The sequence below is a fragment of the Cetorhinus maximus genome, chromosome 13 (genome assembly GCF_964194155.1).
Source record: "Cetorhinus maximus chromosome 13, sCetMax3.hap1.1, whole genome shotgun sequence".
NCBI lineage: Eukaryota > Metazoa > Chordata > Chondrichthyes > Lamniformes > Cetorhinidae > Cetorhinus > Cetorhinus maximus.
The window spans coordinates 110,297,773-110,316,358 of NC_135891.1; the positions used below are offsets into that span (position 1 = coordinate 110,297,773).

The 18,586-nt window shown below is 46.7% G+C and overlaps 1 protein-coding gene across 1 annotated transcript in view; it reads left to right on the forward strand.

The window, feature by feature from the left end:
• Positions 1-18,586, forward strand: part of LOC144688939 (ADAMTS-like protein 5) — a 118,663-nt gene that overhangs the window by 65,192 nt on the left and 34,885 nt on the right. Inside the window, exon 3 of the mRNA XM_078555992.1 lies at positions 18,209-18,363. Within this exon, the coding sequence (XP_078412118.1) occupies positions 18,209-18,363 (155 nt within the window). The remainder of the gene's footprint in view (positions 1-18,208; positions 18,364-18,586) is intronic.

The window sequence follows — 18,586 nt, forward strand, 5'->3', positions numbered from 1 at the left end:
TGGAGTAAAACGTTCACAACTGTGATGTGAGGATCTATGGGGGTCACCTCACTGTTTGTCGTCATTATCCTCCACAAATCTGGCAGCTATGAGGGCCTCCCGAGCGCGCCTGCCTCCTCTAGCCAGTGCGAGAGCCTCATCCCCGTCATCGTCATCACCAAGGACCCCCCCACCCTCATCCCCATCGGCGTCATCCTCATCTGAGGAGACCTCCAGCTCCTCCGTCTCCTCCTCAGCCAGCTCCTCTCCCTGCTGGAGCACCTGGTTGTAAAGGGCGCAGCAGACGAAGACGATGTGAGACACCCTCTGCGGACTGTATTTAATGGCTCCACCAGGCACCAGAACCGTGTCTTCAGCATCCTGATGGTCTGCTCCACCAAGTTGTGAGAAGCTGCATAAGCCTCATTGATTGGTCGCTCTGCTGCAGTCTGAGGCCGCCGCACGGATGTCATCAGCCACGTCCTCTGCGGGTAGCCCTTGTCCCCAAGGAGCCAACCCTGCAGCCACTGTGGACCCTAGAAGACTGCAGGGATCTGCGAACAACTCAGGATGTAGACATCGTGCACACTCACAGGAAACCGTGTGCATACCTGCAGAATACGTTTCTGGTAGTCGCACACCAGCTGCACATTCGATGAGTGGAAGCTCTTGCAATTGATGTAGTCCACTGTGTGCAGCAACAGAGACCTGAGCGCCACATGGGTGCAGTCAATCACACCTGCATCTGTGGGAATCCTGAGGTCAGGGCTAATCCAATGGCCCTTCCATCTGGCTGTCCTGGTCCCAGGCGAAATGCACCAAGTTGTGTGTCATGGAGAAGATGGCATCTGTGACCTCATGGATGCATTTGTGGGTGGCGGATTGTGAAATCCCACAGAGGTCAACCTGTGGAGCCCTGAAAGGAGCCACTGGCTTAGAAATTGAGCGCCTCAGTCACTTTCACAGCCACTGGCAGTCAATGCCCTCCATGTCTCCTTGGCGCCAAGTCCTGTAGTAAGTGGCAGATGTGAGCCACCAGGTCCATGTGCAGTCGTCAGTGACACTGGTTCTCAGTCATCTGCAGGAATGGCAGGCGACATCTATAGACCCTGGGTGTTGCTCGGCTCCGACCAGCCACGGCTCGCTGTCGCTCCTGGGCAGCGTGTGCGGGAGCCCCTGATGCCTCTTCTTCATGAGGTTGCTGCTCCTGCCTTTGCACAGCCAGGTGCCTCAGTCGCTCTCTCCTCAGTATTCTATGGTCTCTGTAGGCCATCAGGCGTACAATCACGTCACCAGGATCATGACCCTGACATTGTCCTCCTGCAGCATGAAAGAGAGAGACGTGGTTATTATGGCTGTACTCAGCGCCTTTCCTGGCCCTGTGTGACCGCCCCTTAATGCTTCCTGGAGAGTGATGGTCACCCCTCGGATGGCCAGAGATGAGTGTGCTGCATGGCTGCCCTGTCAATCTGCGACATGGAGGACACTGGTCCAAACCGGCGATGCTGAGATTGCAATGGGCTGTGAGCGCCTCCAACAGTGACTGCTACATGGCCAGCATTGGCGAGGAGATTATACAACTTCTGCGGTCCAACAAAGTGGTGGTGGACTCAAAGTCTGTGGGGTGCAGATGGTGCGGGGAGGGGTAAGATATGGAGCACTTGGTGGCCCTTTGGTGCCTCCGCGATGCTTGCATCGGCAGACAGTCTAGGAGCCCGACCCCAATCATATCTCTGTGGCTGTGCCAGATCTGCTTCAGTTGCAGAGGGATGGTCAGTTTATGTAGGTGTCCCTAAAGCGTGGCCACTTCCCTCGCTTACCCTGAGCCCCACCTTGATTGCCTGTGTGTGGGATGCAGCGCCAAGGCAGCACTTGAACCCCCTTCTTCCCCCACACCACCGACAACGGTCGCCTCCGAGGCTGGCCAGCACTTGCCCCCGGACAGCCGCCCCCCTCAGCAGTCACCTCTGGGGCTGGCCAATACTTGCCCCTGGACACCACACCACCCTCCCCACCCCTCAGTAGTCACCTCCGGGGCCAGATGTCAGCTGCCCCCGTCCCTCCGGTGCCCCTGAGGCCTGTAAACAGCGAGCGAGCTGTGGAGAACGCTGCTGTTCACTCACCTCAGTTCCCCCAAGATGAAGGCCCCCAAGTGTATCTCGCCTGCATGCTGGTGTGAAACACGTTGATGTGCTTTCCCACCGACATGGACAGACAATACGGCAGGGTTCCAACAGCCTGGCGGGATGGCCTTTTAATTATATGCTAATGTATTACAATTAACTCCCCGCCGACCAATGGTGGGAAATGCGGCTGCCATTGACGGGCTGAGCAGACGATCCCGACCTGCCTTCACGCCATCGTGAAACAGGTCGCGCCATATTTTCAGCGCTCGCCACCTATCACACCCGCCGCCAGCGGCTCAGAAAATTCCACCCAATTATCTTAATGAAAGCGACATGAACAGCTCTTCCCTATTTCCTTTCCCTTTGAAAGAAAGCATTGAGAATATTCAAATCAGAGATCAATAGATTTTTAAATACTAAATGAAGGGATATGGGGGTAGTGCGGGAAGGTATAGCCGAGGTAAAAGGTCAGCCATGTTCCAGAGCAGACTCAAGGCACCGAATGGCCGACTCCTGCTCCTTTTCTTGTGTTCTGACCCTTCACTTTCATTTCTTTGCCCACAGGATATGGACAATGCTGGTGAAGCCACATATATTGGCCATTCCTGGTTTCATTCCGTGATTACTTTTAGTTCACAAGCCATGAAGCATCAACCACTTGGGGTGGGACTGGAAACCCATATAGGCCAGACTGGGTAGGAATGTCAGATTCCCTTTCCTGAAGGACAGTTGGACTTCATGACCCATGTTCGAGCACCAGAATGACCAGGTGTATTAAAATCAATTTCATAACTTGCCATGATGGGAATTAAACTTATGGCCTCTAGGTTTGCTAGTCTCATACCATAACCATACCACACCCAGTCCCAGTTCCTGCTTTGCAACTAATCACAGCTCGGAGTCAGCAGGGTTGGCAGAACAGCTAGGCTGGAGATCCTATGGATTAGCAAAGGCACAGTTGGCCCATGTTCACACTCCTGCTTGTGTATGGAAAAGATTGGGCTTGGCTGCGGTGCCCCCACATTTAAATACTACACCAAAAGCTGAGATGAACAATGGTATCATGGACCTGGTATCCAAGTGTGCCCGGTGCCCGTATAACTGCATTCATGAAGGGGTATCAATAATAGAAAGATCGGCACCTGCACCTTCATGACCTTAGGATGTCCCAAAGTGATTTACCAGTAATGAGATACTTTTGAAATGTATTCATTGTTGTAATTTAGGAAATGTGGCAGCCAGTTTGCGCACAGCAAGCTCCCATAAACAGCAAGGCAGTAATGACCTGTTTTTCTGATGTTGATTGAAGGATTAATATTGGCCAAGGCACCGGAAGGAATGCCCCTGCTCTTCTTCGAAATACTGCCATGGGATCTTTTACGGCCACCTGAGAGAGCAGAAGGGGCCTCGATTTAATGTCTTATCCAAAAGGCAGCACTTCCAACAGTGCAGCTCTCCTTCAGTCCAGCACTGATTTTAGTGCTCAAGTCTTGGGTCAGAATTTGATGTTGTCACCCCTGATGAGTTTGGTGGCAAGGGGGCAGGCGGGTATCGGATGGGGGCCTCTCCTCCTTCCCGCCTCTGCCCTGACTAAGACGATGGCAGGAAGGATCATGGACGACCTTCCCATCCCAATGCCAATTGAGGCCTTTAAGTGGGCAGTTAATGCCGGACAGGGAGCCCGAGAAACAAACCCTATCGGGGCTGTTTGCAAGCTCCCGGGGAACTCTGTCATTCAAAGGCCAAACTGAGGGGCTCAGCGTTGGGAAGGGGGCAGCTCGCTAAGAGCCACACCTCTGCCCTTGCTGCCAACCCTCCCTGCCTCTCCCCTCCCAGCCCCATCCCTACCCCAGCCCTGTAATTCCCCTCCTGTCACCATTCACCAGTGGCCTGGGTCCCTCGGTGATTCTGGGCGTTGACTGGGTGCATTACCAGCAGCAGCCACCACCTTCCTGATAGTGCTACAGAGCAATGAAGAGCCACTGGTCTCTGAGTGACTGGCAGCTCTCGGCAGTCAAGACTTCTGCTGCCAGGGTCCTTGATCGCAAGGAAGGCCCTCCGCTGCCCAGCTAAGCGCCTGATTGGCACTTAATTTGGTGGGCCTTCCTGAAAAGAAGCAACACAGGGCTTTCATTGGCACCCCAGCCACTGAGCGAGACCCCCATAGCTTCCGTTGAATGCCGCCCTTTGAGTGGGACTTGAACCCAACTTCCTGTCGCAGAGGCAAGAATGCCATCAGCTTAGTTCTGGCTGACACTCATAAAGTAACGAGTGAAGGAGAGAGGAGAAATTGGAGGGTAAAAGCTTCAATTTATTTAGTTTCATTATGAATTTGCTGCTCTTTAATGGAATGAAGTTGAACACAACGCATGAAAGAAACTTCCCATCATAACCGCACTCCATCTGTACTCGAGTACATTGCACAAAGCACGCACAGTTCTTGTGAGGGCTAATTCCACAGTCCCACGGTCCCAGTGAAGAGGTTGCACTTGCGGGGAGTGTGGGTTGAAGATGAGGCTACAACACTTGTAAGAGCAGGTTCACGGAATTAACCCCAGTATTGCTAGCTCCCTCATTTTTAAAAAAAAAATCATCAAACGCACGTTTTGAAGCAAGTATTGCTCTAAATGACTGCGTGGCAGAATGTGAAATCCTGCAGCCGTCACCAGCAGACCCCTAGGAGGAGCCAGAGGTGAAGAAATCCAGGGCTCTGGTGACCTTGACCACCATTTGGCAATGCATGTCCACCCGGTCCACTTGGAAGCAGGTCTTGTTCCTGGAGACTGCAGATGTCGGCAGTAACTTGCTGTGAAAGTCTGAGCCTCTTGAGGCTCTGGTGCTCAGTCTTGTCCGGAAAGTTGATCTTCTGCCTGTAGACCTCGTGTTGGGGGGTGGGCGATTGCAATGACTTGACGTTCTGGACAGGTTTCTACTTGAAACGGATAACTTTATGGCAGAGCTCTTTTAGAAGCTACATGTTTGAACCAGGTCCACGACTAGAAAGTTCCGCACCCCCTCGATTTCCCACACTTAGGGCTCATCTGTCAAGAACAATCACGGGATCCCTAATAGACAGTAGAGAAAGCTATACCTTCAGTCACTACAGTGGTGCGTCCCACCTGTCCTGTGTAGAGAAGAAGATAGCTGCTGCTCATTTTGATGTTGTTCCTGCTCCTGCTGATGTTGCTAGTGCTGCTCCTCTTGTTCCTTATCGGACCTGAGCTGCAGAAGCTGCCCCCATGAGGCTGAGAATGCAGACAGCTGCAAAATGGCCTTCAAAGTCTTGGATCACCACCTCCAAAGCAGTGAAAGCGCACTCTCGGAACAAGTCTTGTGAGCATAAAGCCTTTCACTTAGGCAAAGGAGCAGGTGTCAAGCTCAGAAACAGAAATACCTGGAAAAAACTCAGCAGGTCAAGCTCTGTATTTTAAATCTTTCTGGCCTGTCAGCCACTCAGCCCCCAGGTGCTCTCACTTTACTGAGCCTGGCAAGTTTCAGACAGCCAGGGAAATCAAGATTAAAGCCAGAATCCAGGGCTAAAACTGGGGAGGCGATGGCGTAGTGGTATTGTTGTTGGACTAGTAATTCCTGAGACCCAGCGTAATGCTCTGAGGACCTGGGTTTGAATCCTGCCACAGCAGATGGTGGAATTTAAATAAAACCTGGAATTAAAAGTCTAATGATGACCATGAAACCATTGCTGATTGTTGTAAAAAAAACCTATCTGGGTTCATTAATGTCCTTTAGGGAAGGGAATCTGTTGTCCTTACCCAGTCTAGCCTACATGTGACTCCAGACCTACGCTAATGTGATTAACTCTTAAATGTCCTCTGACTAAGGGCAGTCAGGGATGGGCAATAAATGCTGGCCTAGCCAGTGACATCCGTGTCCCATGAATGAGTAAAAAAGAAGTCAGTTGGCTTTTTGCAAGCATAAACCTTGGAAACACCTGCCCCACGTGCTTATAGGAACGCATACCAGTTACATACAGAAGTTGTCAGGTTCCGGTCAAGTTCCCAACATATTTTGCTTCTTTAACCCTCCTCGCAAGCATCGACACCCACCGCTGCCTTGCAAATTTAAACTTCCCCTTATATGCTTAGACACAGGGGAGAGCGGAACAGTAGATACCCTAGGTTGTTCCAACACTCCTCCTGAAGATTGGCTTAGATAGATACCTGGGAGAGGAGGGACCTCCCCGTTACTAAAGCAAAATGCCACGGATGCTGGAAGTCTGAAATAAAACAGAAAATGCTGGTCAGGCAGCATCTGTGGAGAGGGAAACCACACTATCATTTCAGATCTGTGACCTTACATCAGGCAAAGGTTCATCAACCTGAAACGTCAACTCTGTCTCTCTCTCCACAGATGCTACCAGACCTGCTGAGAATATCCCTATTGTCCTGCTGTGAGTAAAATATAGACAGGAAGAAGGGAACCAAGAGCAGACGTAAATTTTATTAAAAGATGCTATATATTTTAAAGGAGAAGGTCACAGAGAAATATAAGGAGAAGCTGATATTGAATATGACCTTGGTCCATTTAAATGTCATGGGATAGCAATGATTTTTTATACTCAATGAATTTCCCTGTGGTTGGGAGTTCAAATCTCACCGTGGCCAATTTTAAAATTGAATTTAATAAATCTAACATCTCATGAGTCATAGGTTGTGGGTTCAAGATCTCCCCCAGAGACTCGGGCATAAAAATCTAGGCAAGCACTCCAAGGCTGTACTGAGGAAGCTACTGCATGGCTGGAGCTGTTGTCTTTCAGATGTGACATTAAACCAAGGATAACTTTGATTGCTTTCGGTTGGTAAAGCACTGATTCGTATTAGCGGAACATCAAAAATTCTGGTTTGTAGAGAATTCCATTTGGCCGAGTGCTGGATAACACCAAGTTTACTATGGGAAGAATTTCCCCCCCCCCACATTGGCGGGGGGAGGTCCAGGAACGGGTGTGTGCAGGCGCGCCTCCGACCCGTGCCCCCAATCGGGGGGCGCGCTGCCATTTTACGTAGGCTGGCCAATTAAGGCCCGCCCAGCGTGACATCTGCCAGGAAGCGCTATGCGCTCCCTGTGCAGGCAGGCGGGCGGGGGGGGGGGGGGGAATTCCCTAAGCCAAAGAGTGCGCTCTTTCGCGCGAAAGAGTGCACTCATCTCCCTGAGGCTAAGCGCTGCCCCAGGGAGATCGGCGCCAAATTTAAAAACGGTAAATGTATAAAAATAAAATTCCCCTGACATGCCCCCTCATGTGACATTGTCACATGAGTTGGGACATATCCATCACTTTTAATCAAACTTTAATTAAATTTAATCCCCGTCCGTGGATGAGGTTTCATGCTTTTTCTGAAGCCCTCTAGGGCTCCCGGCCTGCCCGCCAACCTTAAGGTTGGACGGGCAGGTCCGTTAATTACTTGAATTAGTTATTAAACGGCCTCAATAGGCCGTTGACAGGTCGGCGGGTGCACAGCTGATTCGGCTGCGCCCCCACTGACCTGAAAATCGAAATGACGCGGGGTGACATCAGGAGTTCCGCCCGACGTCATCCCGTGTCATTTTACATGTCGGCAAGCGGGCCCCGCCCACCCGCTCGCCGACCTAAATATCCTGACCTATATTTCGTGGAGCAGCAGGAGTTTGCCCTGGCATCCCGGCTAATATTTATCCCTCAATCAACATCACTAAAAAACAGATCGTCTGGTTATTAGCTAATTGCTGTTTTGTGGGATCTTCCCATTCGCAAATTGGCTGCTGCATTTTCCTACACAATATCTGTAACCATTCTTGAAAAATATTTTGTGCAAAGTGCTTTGAGACATTGTGAACAGCGTTCTAAAGACAAGCTCCCTCTTTCTTTGTCAAGCCTACCACCCTCCACCACCCCACCCCACTCATGATGGCTGGAACATTGTGACTAGACACTTCCTACCCCTCCCCTGTAGCTAGGTAATCTTCTGGAAAAAGCAAAACAGCAGAGAAAAACTTTGAGCCAGTAAGAGAATACAAATTACCTTCAGTTATGTGAGTGAGCTACTTGGTCTGACCCAAACTGTCCCTTCGTGATTTAGTGAGCCACTCCATTGTAGAAACAATTGCTTTAAGAGGAAAAAAGCCACTGCACCACCTTCTCAACAAGGGATGGGCAATAAATACCGTCGTACCAAGGCTGCCCACATCCTGAGCAGAAATAAAAGGAATGTATAAGATAAGATTGTATTAATCAGACAAAACCATGTTTGCATCCTGAAAATGTCCCCAGTTTCCCAACCCACACCCCACCCCCCAATTTGGTTTATTCTGTAGTAGATGCCACATCAATACTAAAAAAGTTGGCTTCATCAGTGAGACTACCTCAGTTCAGACTAATGCATTTCCAGTAATATGGCTGTCTCTGTTCTTTAAAGTGCCACTTGCTTTTGCCCTCCTGTAGATTTGGCAATACGATCAGCTCTGTTGTCCCAGCAAACTAGCTCTACCTCTGAAGTTATCGACAGGCCACAAACTGCAACGCAAATTGTAAATAATTAACTCTCTAGGGATTCTGGTGGATTCGTCAAATCCGTATAAAACACCAGCAAAGCCTTCCAGAGAAAACAGGAATCAGCTTCAGGCTAAATGAAATTATTTTAATTTTCTTTGGCAGATCCCCTGTAGATTTGATAGTGACAGGGTTGATATTTGGCTCATAGCTTCAGGAACATCTTTGGCCCTTTTTTCTAAAAGAAGGAATAGCGTTCCTACTCCTCATGCCTGAATGTACTGGAAAAGCATGATCCCAGTTCTCCCATACGCTGTAGAAAATCTCTTAATGATTTTGAATACCTCTATCAAATCTCCTCAGCCTTCATTTCTCTAAGGAAAAAAGACTTAACTTCCCCAATCCATCTTCACAACTGAAGCTCCTCATCCCTGGAACCATTCTTGTGAAACTTTCTGCACTCTCTCCAATGCCTTCACAAATTTCCTAAAGTGCAGCCTCCAGAGCTGGGTGCAGTGCTCCAGCTGAGGCCAAACTAATGCCTTATACAAGTTCAACATAACCTCCTTGCTCTTGCACTCTATGCCCCTGTTAATGAAGCCTAGGATTCTGAATGCTTTATTAACTGCGCCTGTTATATTATATGCTTAACAGTTAATCACTGGGAGCAGCCTTCATTGATTCAGAGTGGGACTATTGCCCCCATCTGGGAGGAAATCCCACCATGGAGAGCTGCCAGCAAATCTGTTTGGCTGGCTGCTTTGTAGTATCAACAACGCCAGGTGTGAGTGGTGGCCACTGCTGGGATGACAGCTGGTACCTAAGGAAAAAGAGTCAAGGAGACAGGACTCAGAAGTCTATCCGGTATTTTGGACAGCCTGACTGGAAGACCCTAGCAAGGGAGTGAGTGGTTTGGGAATGGGAATGGGTTAGAGAGGCCAGTGGGGATGTGTGTGGCGTGGTGGGGGGGGGAGGGGTGGTGATTTTTGGGGAGGTGCTAACAGGGGATTCCCCCTTCTTGCCCGACAGTAGCCTGCTCAGAGAAAGCTTTTAATATTTCAATAGGGCTAAGGACAGGCAAACTGCCTGATACCTCCCTTGCCCATCGTAATATGGGAGATAGATTGGGGTGGGCAGGAAGGCTGTGGAAAGGCCACCCGCTTAATTTTACAAGCCCCTCGTCTTCAAATATGCTGGCGGGGTTGGGGTGGTGTGTGGTGGTGTAAAATCCAACCCCAATGGATTCCTTTATTCCCTTCTAGACTCTCTAGTGGTATATGTATGTATGGTAGTCTTAAATGGACAAAATGCACACTGCAATTTTCAATACACTACATTAACCAGTGTAGAAATAGAGGCAAAAATATCAGAGTTGTTCAAAGTTACAATTAAATGTCACAAACAGGGAGCTGGGGTGCTAGATAGATGAGTCCTGTTGGGCCAAATGGCCTTTCTTATCCCTGATTTCAATGATGTTCGTATGTCTCAGTCTTTTGCTGCTGGCAGTAGTATAAGATTTCCCCAAAGAGAGGAAGATTCACCCTAAGCCCTCCTCATGCACCTCCTGAATGGCATCAGGAGCGCCCAAAAATGTGCTCCTGTTCATTATTTCAGCCAGGGTCAACACTTGACAAGGGGTGAAAAAGACTTTTAAAAATCCCCTTGAAGAAGGACAAAAGAATTCCATTACTCATACAGTTTGACACCAGGTTATTTCTGTAGGGTGAAAACCTGAAATGAAAACAGAAAATAATACTGGAAACACGCAGCAGATCCGTAATGGGAAAAGAGGCAGTGAAGGTAATTTCCACCTTCGCTGTTTGGGTGGTAGACTGGCAGAGGAGATTGCCTGCCCATTATAGAACCCACTTGATTTTCAGTTCAGTGCAAATGACAATCGGATGGTAGTGTGTGAGACCACAATCCCTTCCCTTTGTACCGTCCAATGGTGGAGATGAAAAATAGCCTCCAATATTTCAGCCCTCAGTTCTTTATTTCAATAAAGGGTCTACCCAACTAACCACATTACCACCTGCAATCAGTTGATGAACACGAAGGTACTTAATATGTATAGGAGATGGTGGCAGCATTGGGAGACAGACTTCAGAATCCTGCTCTAAAGAACCACCTAGTGACCAAATCCCACAAGTACATTGTCACAGTTGACATAGCAAAATGTAATGAAAATGTTTACATAGAAATATTGATGGAAAAGTATGACCAAAAGTCACAACAACAAGAAGTTGTTAGAGGACAGCAAGTGTGTGTCATAGAAGATTTTTAATAACATAATTAATTGTATATATATAATAATATATTAATAATATATAAGTAGTTGAGAGATCAAGGGCTGAGAGTATCTAACTGCCTGCTCTCTCAGATAACAGTGTGGGGTAGCTGAAAGATTAGAAAATATTTTTCAAAGGGTTTATATCTAGAAATGGCAATAAAAGATTAAAATAGCCAACAATATTCTTCGTCAAGTTACATGCTAGTGATGCACTGTTTCTTCAAATGTTAAAATCTTCAGATTGAAATAGCCAACAATATTCTTCATCAAGTTACTTGCCAGTGATACCATTTCCCTTCAAACTTTAAAATCTTCATCCAAAAGCATTTTATGCTTTGTGTAAAATTCAGTCGTATGTTACAAGGACAATCAGGAAAATAATCCACAGTTTCTTCTCTTCAGTGAACCGGTTCTTCAAGTCTGTGTGTTTCAGATTAAAACTGAACCATACCATGCTGTAACTTGAAAAAAACATGTGACCTGTTGGCAATTGCTCCCCAAATTTGGCACATCTGTTTATTAGTCTCCAGGCTAGTTCTGTTTAAACTCAAAGCTGTCGACCTGGGAAAATCCTAGGTGTGAGCTTTACAGCCACAGGCCTGATATCTAAGGTCCCTCATGCCAAAAAACATAAATACGCCTAAAAGTAGCAAACTGCATCTGGCACATGGGCTGCAGGAGATGAGTAGATGTATTCTGTTTGGCTCCTCCTTACCTCCATTTTCCTGCCTTCCTCACTCTCCCTCTCTTTCCATATTTGTTTCTCTCCATTTGTAGCATGCCAAGCCTTGGAATTTGCAGCTAATTATGTGAAGAGTATTCATGTCACAATGGAAGCTGGGACAGCCATACCTCTTGAATTGCCAGTGCAGTCCATACAAGTTAGAAATTGTGATCCTCAAGAAGTCATGATCACCCACAGGAGGGAAGGTAGTCTGCTTAATTGGGAAGAAGTCTTTATTCCCCTCCAGCTGTTCTCCACACACGTCTCGTTCCCAACTGGATACATTCTGAATCAGGATCTTAAATTTTGAATTAGATCGATACAGACTTGAGGAGGAAATGCTAATGTTAGGCCTTAATTGGATGGGATTGTCCCATTAAGTTGAAAAGTGTATTGAGGCATCCTGTCATTATTTAATTGGTCATGGGTGCATGTGCAACTAAATGACCAAACAACTTGCAACTGCAGGTTTTTTTCTGGTCTTGTAAAGTTAATAGCTGGATTGTGCTGACCAGCCAAGAGATCCCAATGGAAGCACAGCTATCCCAGTGTTCAGAGCTTTGAAAGCCCTCAATCTGCATCAGTTTCATCTGGGTTCCAAGGAGTTATGGTTAGAGGTATCTGTTCCTCTTGTAGCGGAGAGAGGGTGTAAGGGATCCAAGCTCCTTGTGTCGAACCAGGGCTTTCATTCTAATACTAAATATCTACAGATATTTTCCCACCCAACCAACCCCCTGCCTGTTGATTCTTCTCTTGATGATCCATTAATTTTAGTGGGTAGGGGTATAACACGCATTTGTACTTTGTTGACAAGGTTACCAGGTAGCCTATTTAATAATTAAAAGGGTGATTGTATCCTTAACATCAACAACATTTGTATTTATATATTGTAGTATAAGGGCCTGGCACATGCAGGGTTATTGTGGGACTGAGTACAGGACCACCCACACAGTTATGTAAGAAACATAGAAACATAGAAATGTAGAAACTAGGAGCAGGAGTAGGCCATTCGGCCCTTCGAGCCTGCTCCGCCATTCATTATGATCATGGCTGATCATCCAACTCAATAGCCTGCTCCCACTTTCTCTCCTTACCCTTTGATCCCTTTCGCCCCAAGAGCTATATCTAACTCCTTCTTGAAAACATACAATGTTTTGGTCTCAGCTACTTTCTGTGGTAACGAATTCCACAGGCTCACCCCTCTCTGGGTTAAGAAATTTCTCTTCATCTCAGTCCTAAATGGTCTACCCCATATCCTCAGACTGTGAACCCTGGTTCTGGACTCCCCCACCACCGGGAACATCCTTCCTGCATCTACCCTGTCTAGTCCTGTTAGAATTTTATAGGTTTCTATGAGAAACACCCTCATTCTTCTGAACTCCAGCGAATATAATCCTAATCGACTCAATCTCTCCTCATATGTCAGTCCCGCCATCCCAGGAATCAGTCGGATAAACCTTCGCTGCACTCCCTCTATAGCAAGTACATCCTTCCTCAGATAAGGAGACCAAAACTGCACACAATATTCCAGATGTGGTCTCACCAAGGCCCTGTACAATTGCAGCAAGACATCCCTGTTCCTGTACTCGAATCCTCTGGCTTTGAAGACCAACATACCATTTGCCTTCTTTACCACCTGCTGCACCTGCATGCTTACCTTCAGCAACTGGTGTACAAGGACACCCAGGTCTCGTTGCACATTCCCCCTCTCAATCTATAGCCATTCAGATAATAATCTGCCTTCCTGTTTTTGCTACCAAAATGGATAACCTCACATTTATCCACATTATACTGCATCTGCCTTGCATTTTCCCACTCACTCAGCTTATCCAAATCACACTGAAGCATCTCTGCATCCTCCTCACAGCTCACCCTCCCACCTAGCTTTGTGTCATCTGCATGTAAGAGGGCACATGTACCAGACCTAGGGTCAGTGTGGTGTTCAGCAGAGACGTGTTTAGACCTAGGCATGGAGATAGCTCCTTGCCTGTACCTTTTACTGTATATATGTATTTAGTTATATGTAGTTAATAAAGACTTGCTGTTAACATACAGATGAACACAAAGACTTCTTTAACAGATACATTCTGTAACAACACCATCCCAACATATATCACCTTTAACATAAGTAAATCACCCAAGGAGACAAAGAAGTTCACACATTCTTCACATTTAATGTTGAATGTGATGATGGAGGGTAGCAGGGAGGGAAGTTTAAGGAAGTGGACTGCCATGGAGAAAAGGAGCCTAGATTTGAGGGCTCAAAATAGCAGAAGCCCTAGAGGAGTATAGAATATGTAGGGGGGAACTTAGAAAGGAAATTAGGAGAGCAAAAAGGGGGCATGAGAAAACATTGGCAGGTAAAATAAAGGAAAATCCAAAGTTATTTTACAAGCACATTAAGAGGAAGAGGATAACTAGGGAAAGAGTAGGGCCCATTAAGGAGCATAGTGGCAATGCTTGGGTGAATAAACTTGTCTGTGGCACTGAAAGGATTAATTAACAGTTCGGAATGAAAAGGGAGAGATTGTGTGCGATACGAGGAATGTAGTTAGGAGGATGATTGAAAACTAGCATGAATCTGATATACTTCTATTTCACCCCCTTTCCTGTGGATGTGGTAGGCGCCTGAGTATCATATTTTATTTGTGTCTGATGTTAAAAGCTTGCTATCAACCCACTGCATCGCAGTGTGTAATGTTAATCGTCCATTACATATGACTTCAAGCTAAAACATATTGTAGGGGAATACCAGGGTATTCACAAGCCTCATTTCATGATAAACTCAGGCATCAATTATTTAAGATGCTGATTTCACATACCTGGGACAGCCAATAGAGTCTTCATACTGCAGGGAGGTGAGGGATCTCAGGATACCAGAGCCTAAAGGCTTGGAAGAAGAAGAACAAAGTAGGCACTCTCAGTCTAAATCAAACCTGTTTCCCATTGAGGAATAAGCCTCAACTCCAACACTATTCAAGCTCTGGGAGTTTAGATGCACCAGGAGTTAGTTTGGCCTGTCAGGTGGATAACTACTTGATCCTGAACTGAGCTTCTGACCCCATGTTCTCTCCATCACCAAGACCACCTATTTCCACCTTTGCAATGTTGCCCCTGCCTTAGTCCATCTGTGTCTGGGGCCTTCACCCAGACCTTTGTCATATCCAGGCTCCACTACTCCAGTGCACTCCTTGCTGAGCTCCTGTCTTCTATCTTTCATAAAATTGAGCTCATCCACCTGTATCCTGTCTCACACCCAGTTTTGGTCTCCATCAATCTTCAGCTTGCTGAGCTACATTGTCTCCCAATCCATTAATGCCTCACATTTTAAAAATTCTCACCTTCTGAGAACTCTGCTTGCCTCCAGCCCTTGTGCATTCCTCATTTCCCTCATTCCACCTTTGGTGACCATGCCTTCGGCCGCCTAGGCCCCAAGCACTGGAATTCCCTCTATAAACCTCTCTGCCCCTCTGTCTCTCAACCTCTCTCCCTCTCTCTCTCTCCTCCTTTATGATGCTCCTTAAAACTAACCTGTGTGACCAAGCACCTGTGTAATGTGGCTTGATGTCAAATTGTGTCTGGGAATGTTCCTGTGAAGTGTCTTTAGATATCTTACTGTGCCAGAGGTACTATCTACGTTGTTTCTGGAGTTTTGAGCATTTAGGAGAACTGGCATTGAAAATTTTCTGATCACATTTTACCAATAATGGTTTTGCTTTCATTTGTACACCTTCCAACGCCTTTCATAAAAGTGCTGTGTGGGATTAGCATGAGTGTATTAGCACAAAAGAAAAACACCCCATTATACGAGTATCAGTGGAACATTCGGAGATAAATCCCATATCGGTTGTATTCTTCAATAAACCCTCTTTAAAATGTTCATCGCTGTCTTTGCTTTTTAATTTTATTTATCAAACAAGACACTCCTAACTTAAAGTAACTATCGGGATGAGCTTCTATCTTCATGGTGGGCAGAGGACCATGTCACATTGGCTGTGAACCTTAGCTTCCCAGCACCTCTGATGTTTATTGCTTGCATTAGATGGTCTAGGTGATTTATGGCTGAATGCTAGAGCACAACGTCCCAGTGCTATACCCACAGAAACAGTGTGAAGATGACGGCTCTGGTCGTGAAGATAGCTGCTACGTGGAAATATGGCTTGGGACAGCACTGGCCTCAGAAATGGTAAATAAGGCAGTTGTTCTGATTGAAAGGAACAAAGATAAAGGGCTTCAGTTATGTGGAGAGACAAGAAAAGCTGGGTTTGTTTTCCTTAGAGCAGAAAAGATTAGAAGTAGTTTTAGTAAAGGTGTTCAATATAATGGGGCATTCTGCTAAGAGTGAATAAGGAGGTAATCTTTCCACTAGCATGAAATTCAGAAACCAGAATACCCAGATTTAAGGGTAATTGGTAAAATAACAGGGGAAATGAAGAGGTTTTTTTTAAACATAGTGAATTGTTATGGTTTGGAATACACTACCTGAAAGGGCAGTGAAAGCAGATTCAATAGTAAATTTCAGAAGGGAAATGGAATATGTATTTGAAAAAGAAACATTTGCAGAGATATAGTGAAAGAACACTAATGGAAGACACGAGTAACATCCCCAAAGTTCAAGAGAGTCGGGGGGGCAGAGGTGAGTATGGTGGCCATTACCAAGGAGAAGGTGCTAGGAAAACTGAAAGGTCTGAAGGTGGATAAATCACCTGGGCCAGATGGATTACACCCCAGAGTTCTGAAGGAGATAGCTGAAGAGATAGTGGAGGCGTTAGTGGTGATCTTTCAGGAATCACTGGAGTCAGGGAGGGTCCCAGAGGACTGGAAAATCGCTAATGTAACCCCCCTGTTTAAGAAGGGAGTGAGGCAAAAGACAGGAAATTACAGGCCGATTAGCCTGACCTCTGTCGTTGGTAAGATTTTAGAGTCCACTATTAAGGATGAGATTTCAGAATACTTGGAAGTGCATGGTAAAATCGGGCAAAGTCAGCACGGTTTCATCAAGGGGAGGTCATGCCTGACAAATCTGTTAGAATTCTTTGAGGAGGTAACGAGTAGGTTAGACAAAGGAGAGCCAATGGATGTTATCTACTTGGACTTCCAGAAGGCCTTTGACAAGGTGCCGCACAGGAGGCTGCTCAGTAAGATAAGAGCCCATGGTGGTGGAGGCAAGGTACTAGCATGGATAGAAGATTGGCTGTCTGGCAGGAGGCAGAGAGTGGGGATAAGGGGGCCCTTCTCAGGATGGCGGCCGGTGACTAGTGGAGTTCCGCAGGGGTCAGTGTTGGGACCACAACTTTTCACTTTATACATTAATGATCTAGATGAAGGAAATGAGGGCATCCTGGCTAAATTTGCAGATGATACAAAGATAGGTGGAGGGACAGGTAGTATTGAGGAGGCGGGGAGGCTGCAGAAGGATTTGGACAGGTTAGGAGAATGGGCAAAGAAGTGGCAGATGGAATACAACGTGGGGAAGTGTAAGGTCATGCACTTTGGTAGGAAGAATAGAGGCATGGACTTTTTTCTAAATGGGGAGAGAATTCAGAAATCTGGAGTGCAAAGGGATTTGGGAGTCCTAGTCCAGGATTCTCTTAAGGTTAACTTGCAGGTTGAGTCGGTAGTTAGGAAGGCAAATGCAGTGTTGGCATTTATTTCGAGAGGACTAGAATATAAAAGCAGGGATGTGCTGCTGAGGCTTTATAAGGCTCTGGTCAGACCACATTTAGAATATTGTGAGCAATTTTGGGCCCCGTATCTCAGGAAGGATGTGCTGGCCCTGGAGAGGGTCCAGAGGAGGTTCATGAGAATGATCCCTAGAATGAAAGACTTAACATATGAGGAACGTTTGAGGACTCTGGGTCTATACTCGATGGAGTTTAGAAGAATGAGGGGGGATCTGATTGAAACTTACAGAATACTGAAAGGCCTGGATAGAGTGGACGTGGGGAAGATGTTTCCATTAGTAGGAGAGACTAGGACCCGAGGGCACAGCCTTAGAGTAAAGGGAAGACCTTTTAGAACAGAGATGAGGAGAAACCTCTTTAGCCAGAGAGTGGTGAATCTATGGAATTCATTGCCACAGAAGGCTGTGGAGGCCACGTCATTGAGTGTAGTTAAGACGGAGATAGATAGGTTCTTGATTGGTAAGAGGATCAAAGGTTACGGGGAGAAGGCGGAAGAATGGGGTTGAGAAACTTATCAGCCATGATTGAATGGCGGAGCAGACTCGATGGGCCGATTGGCCTAATTTCTGCTCCTATGTCTTATGGTATCTTACGGTAGAACAGAAGAGTAGGAGCAATTGAATAGCTCTTTGAAAGAACCAGCACAAGCATGATGGGCTGAATGGCCTCCTTCCATGCTGTCAGGTTCAGTCATTTACCATTCATCTTACTCCTGCTCGACCTGACCTGAACGCAGACACAGGATGCAGAAGGGTGAAGGCTCGGCTAATACCCACTACCACCTCGACAAGCACAAAAATATAACTTTTAAAGGGCACACTAACTATGGTAGATCAATTACTACTGATGTAATGGACTTCAAAGCTTCAGCTTGGGTGTATTGATTGACTCAATAGTTTTATTTATGGCTGTTTTCTCAAGTAGGCTGCGAATCAGAAGCCAAGACGACCTCAGTGGGTGAACAGAGTGCGTCAGCGACGTCAAATTTGGTCCAATGAGTGGTCACCATGGGGTAGCTGGAGTGCTTGCTCTAGCACGTGTGGTGGAGGAGCATCATTCCGGAGCAGGCACTGTTTGAGGTACGTGCCCAGAACTTTTGTCTGTACTGTGCACATTTTTTTTTTATTCATTCTTTCATGGGATGTGGGAGTCACTGGCAAGGCCAGCATTTGTTGCCCGTCCCTAATTGCCCTTGAACTGAGTGGCTTGCTAGGCCATTTCAGAGGCCAGACAAAAGTCAACCACATTGCTGTGGATTTGGAATCACATGCAGGCCAGACTAGGTAAGGACAGAAAATTTCC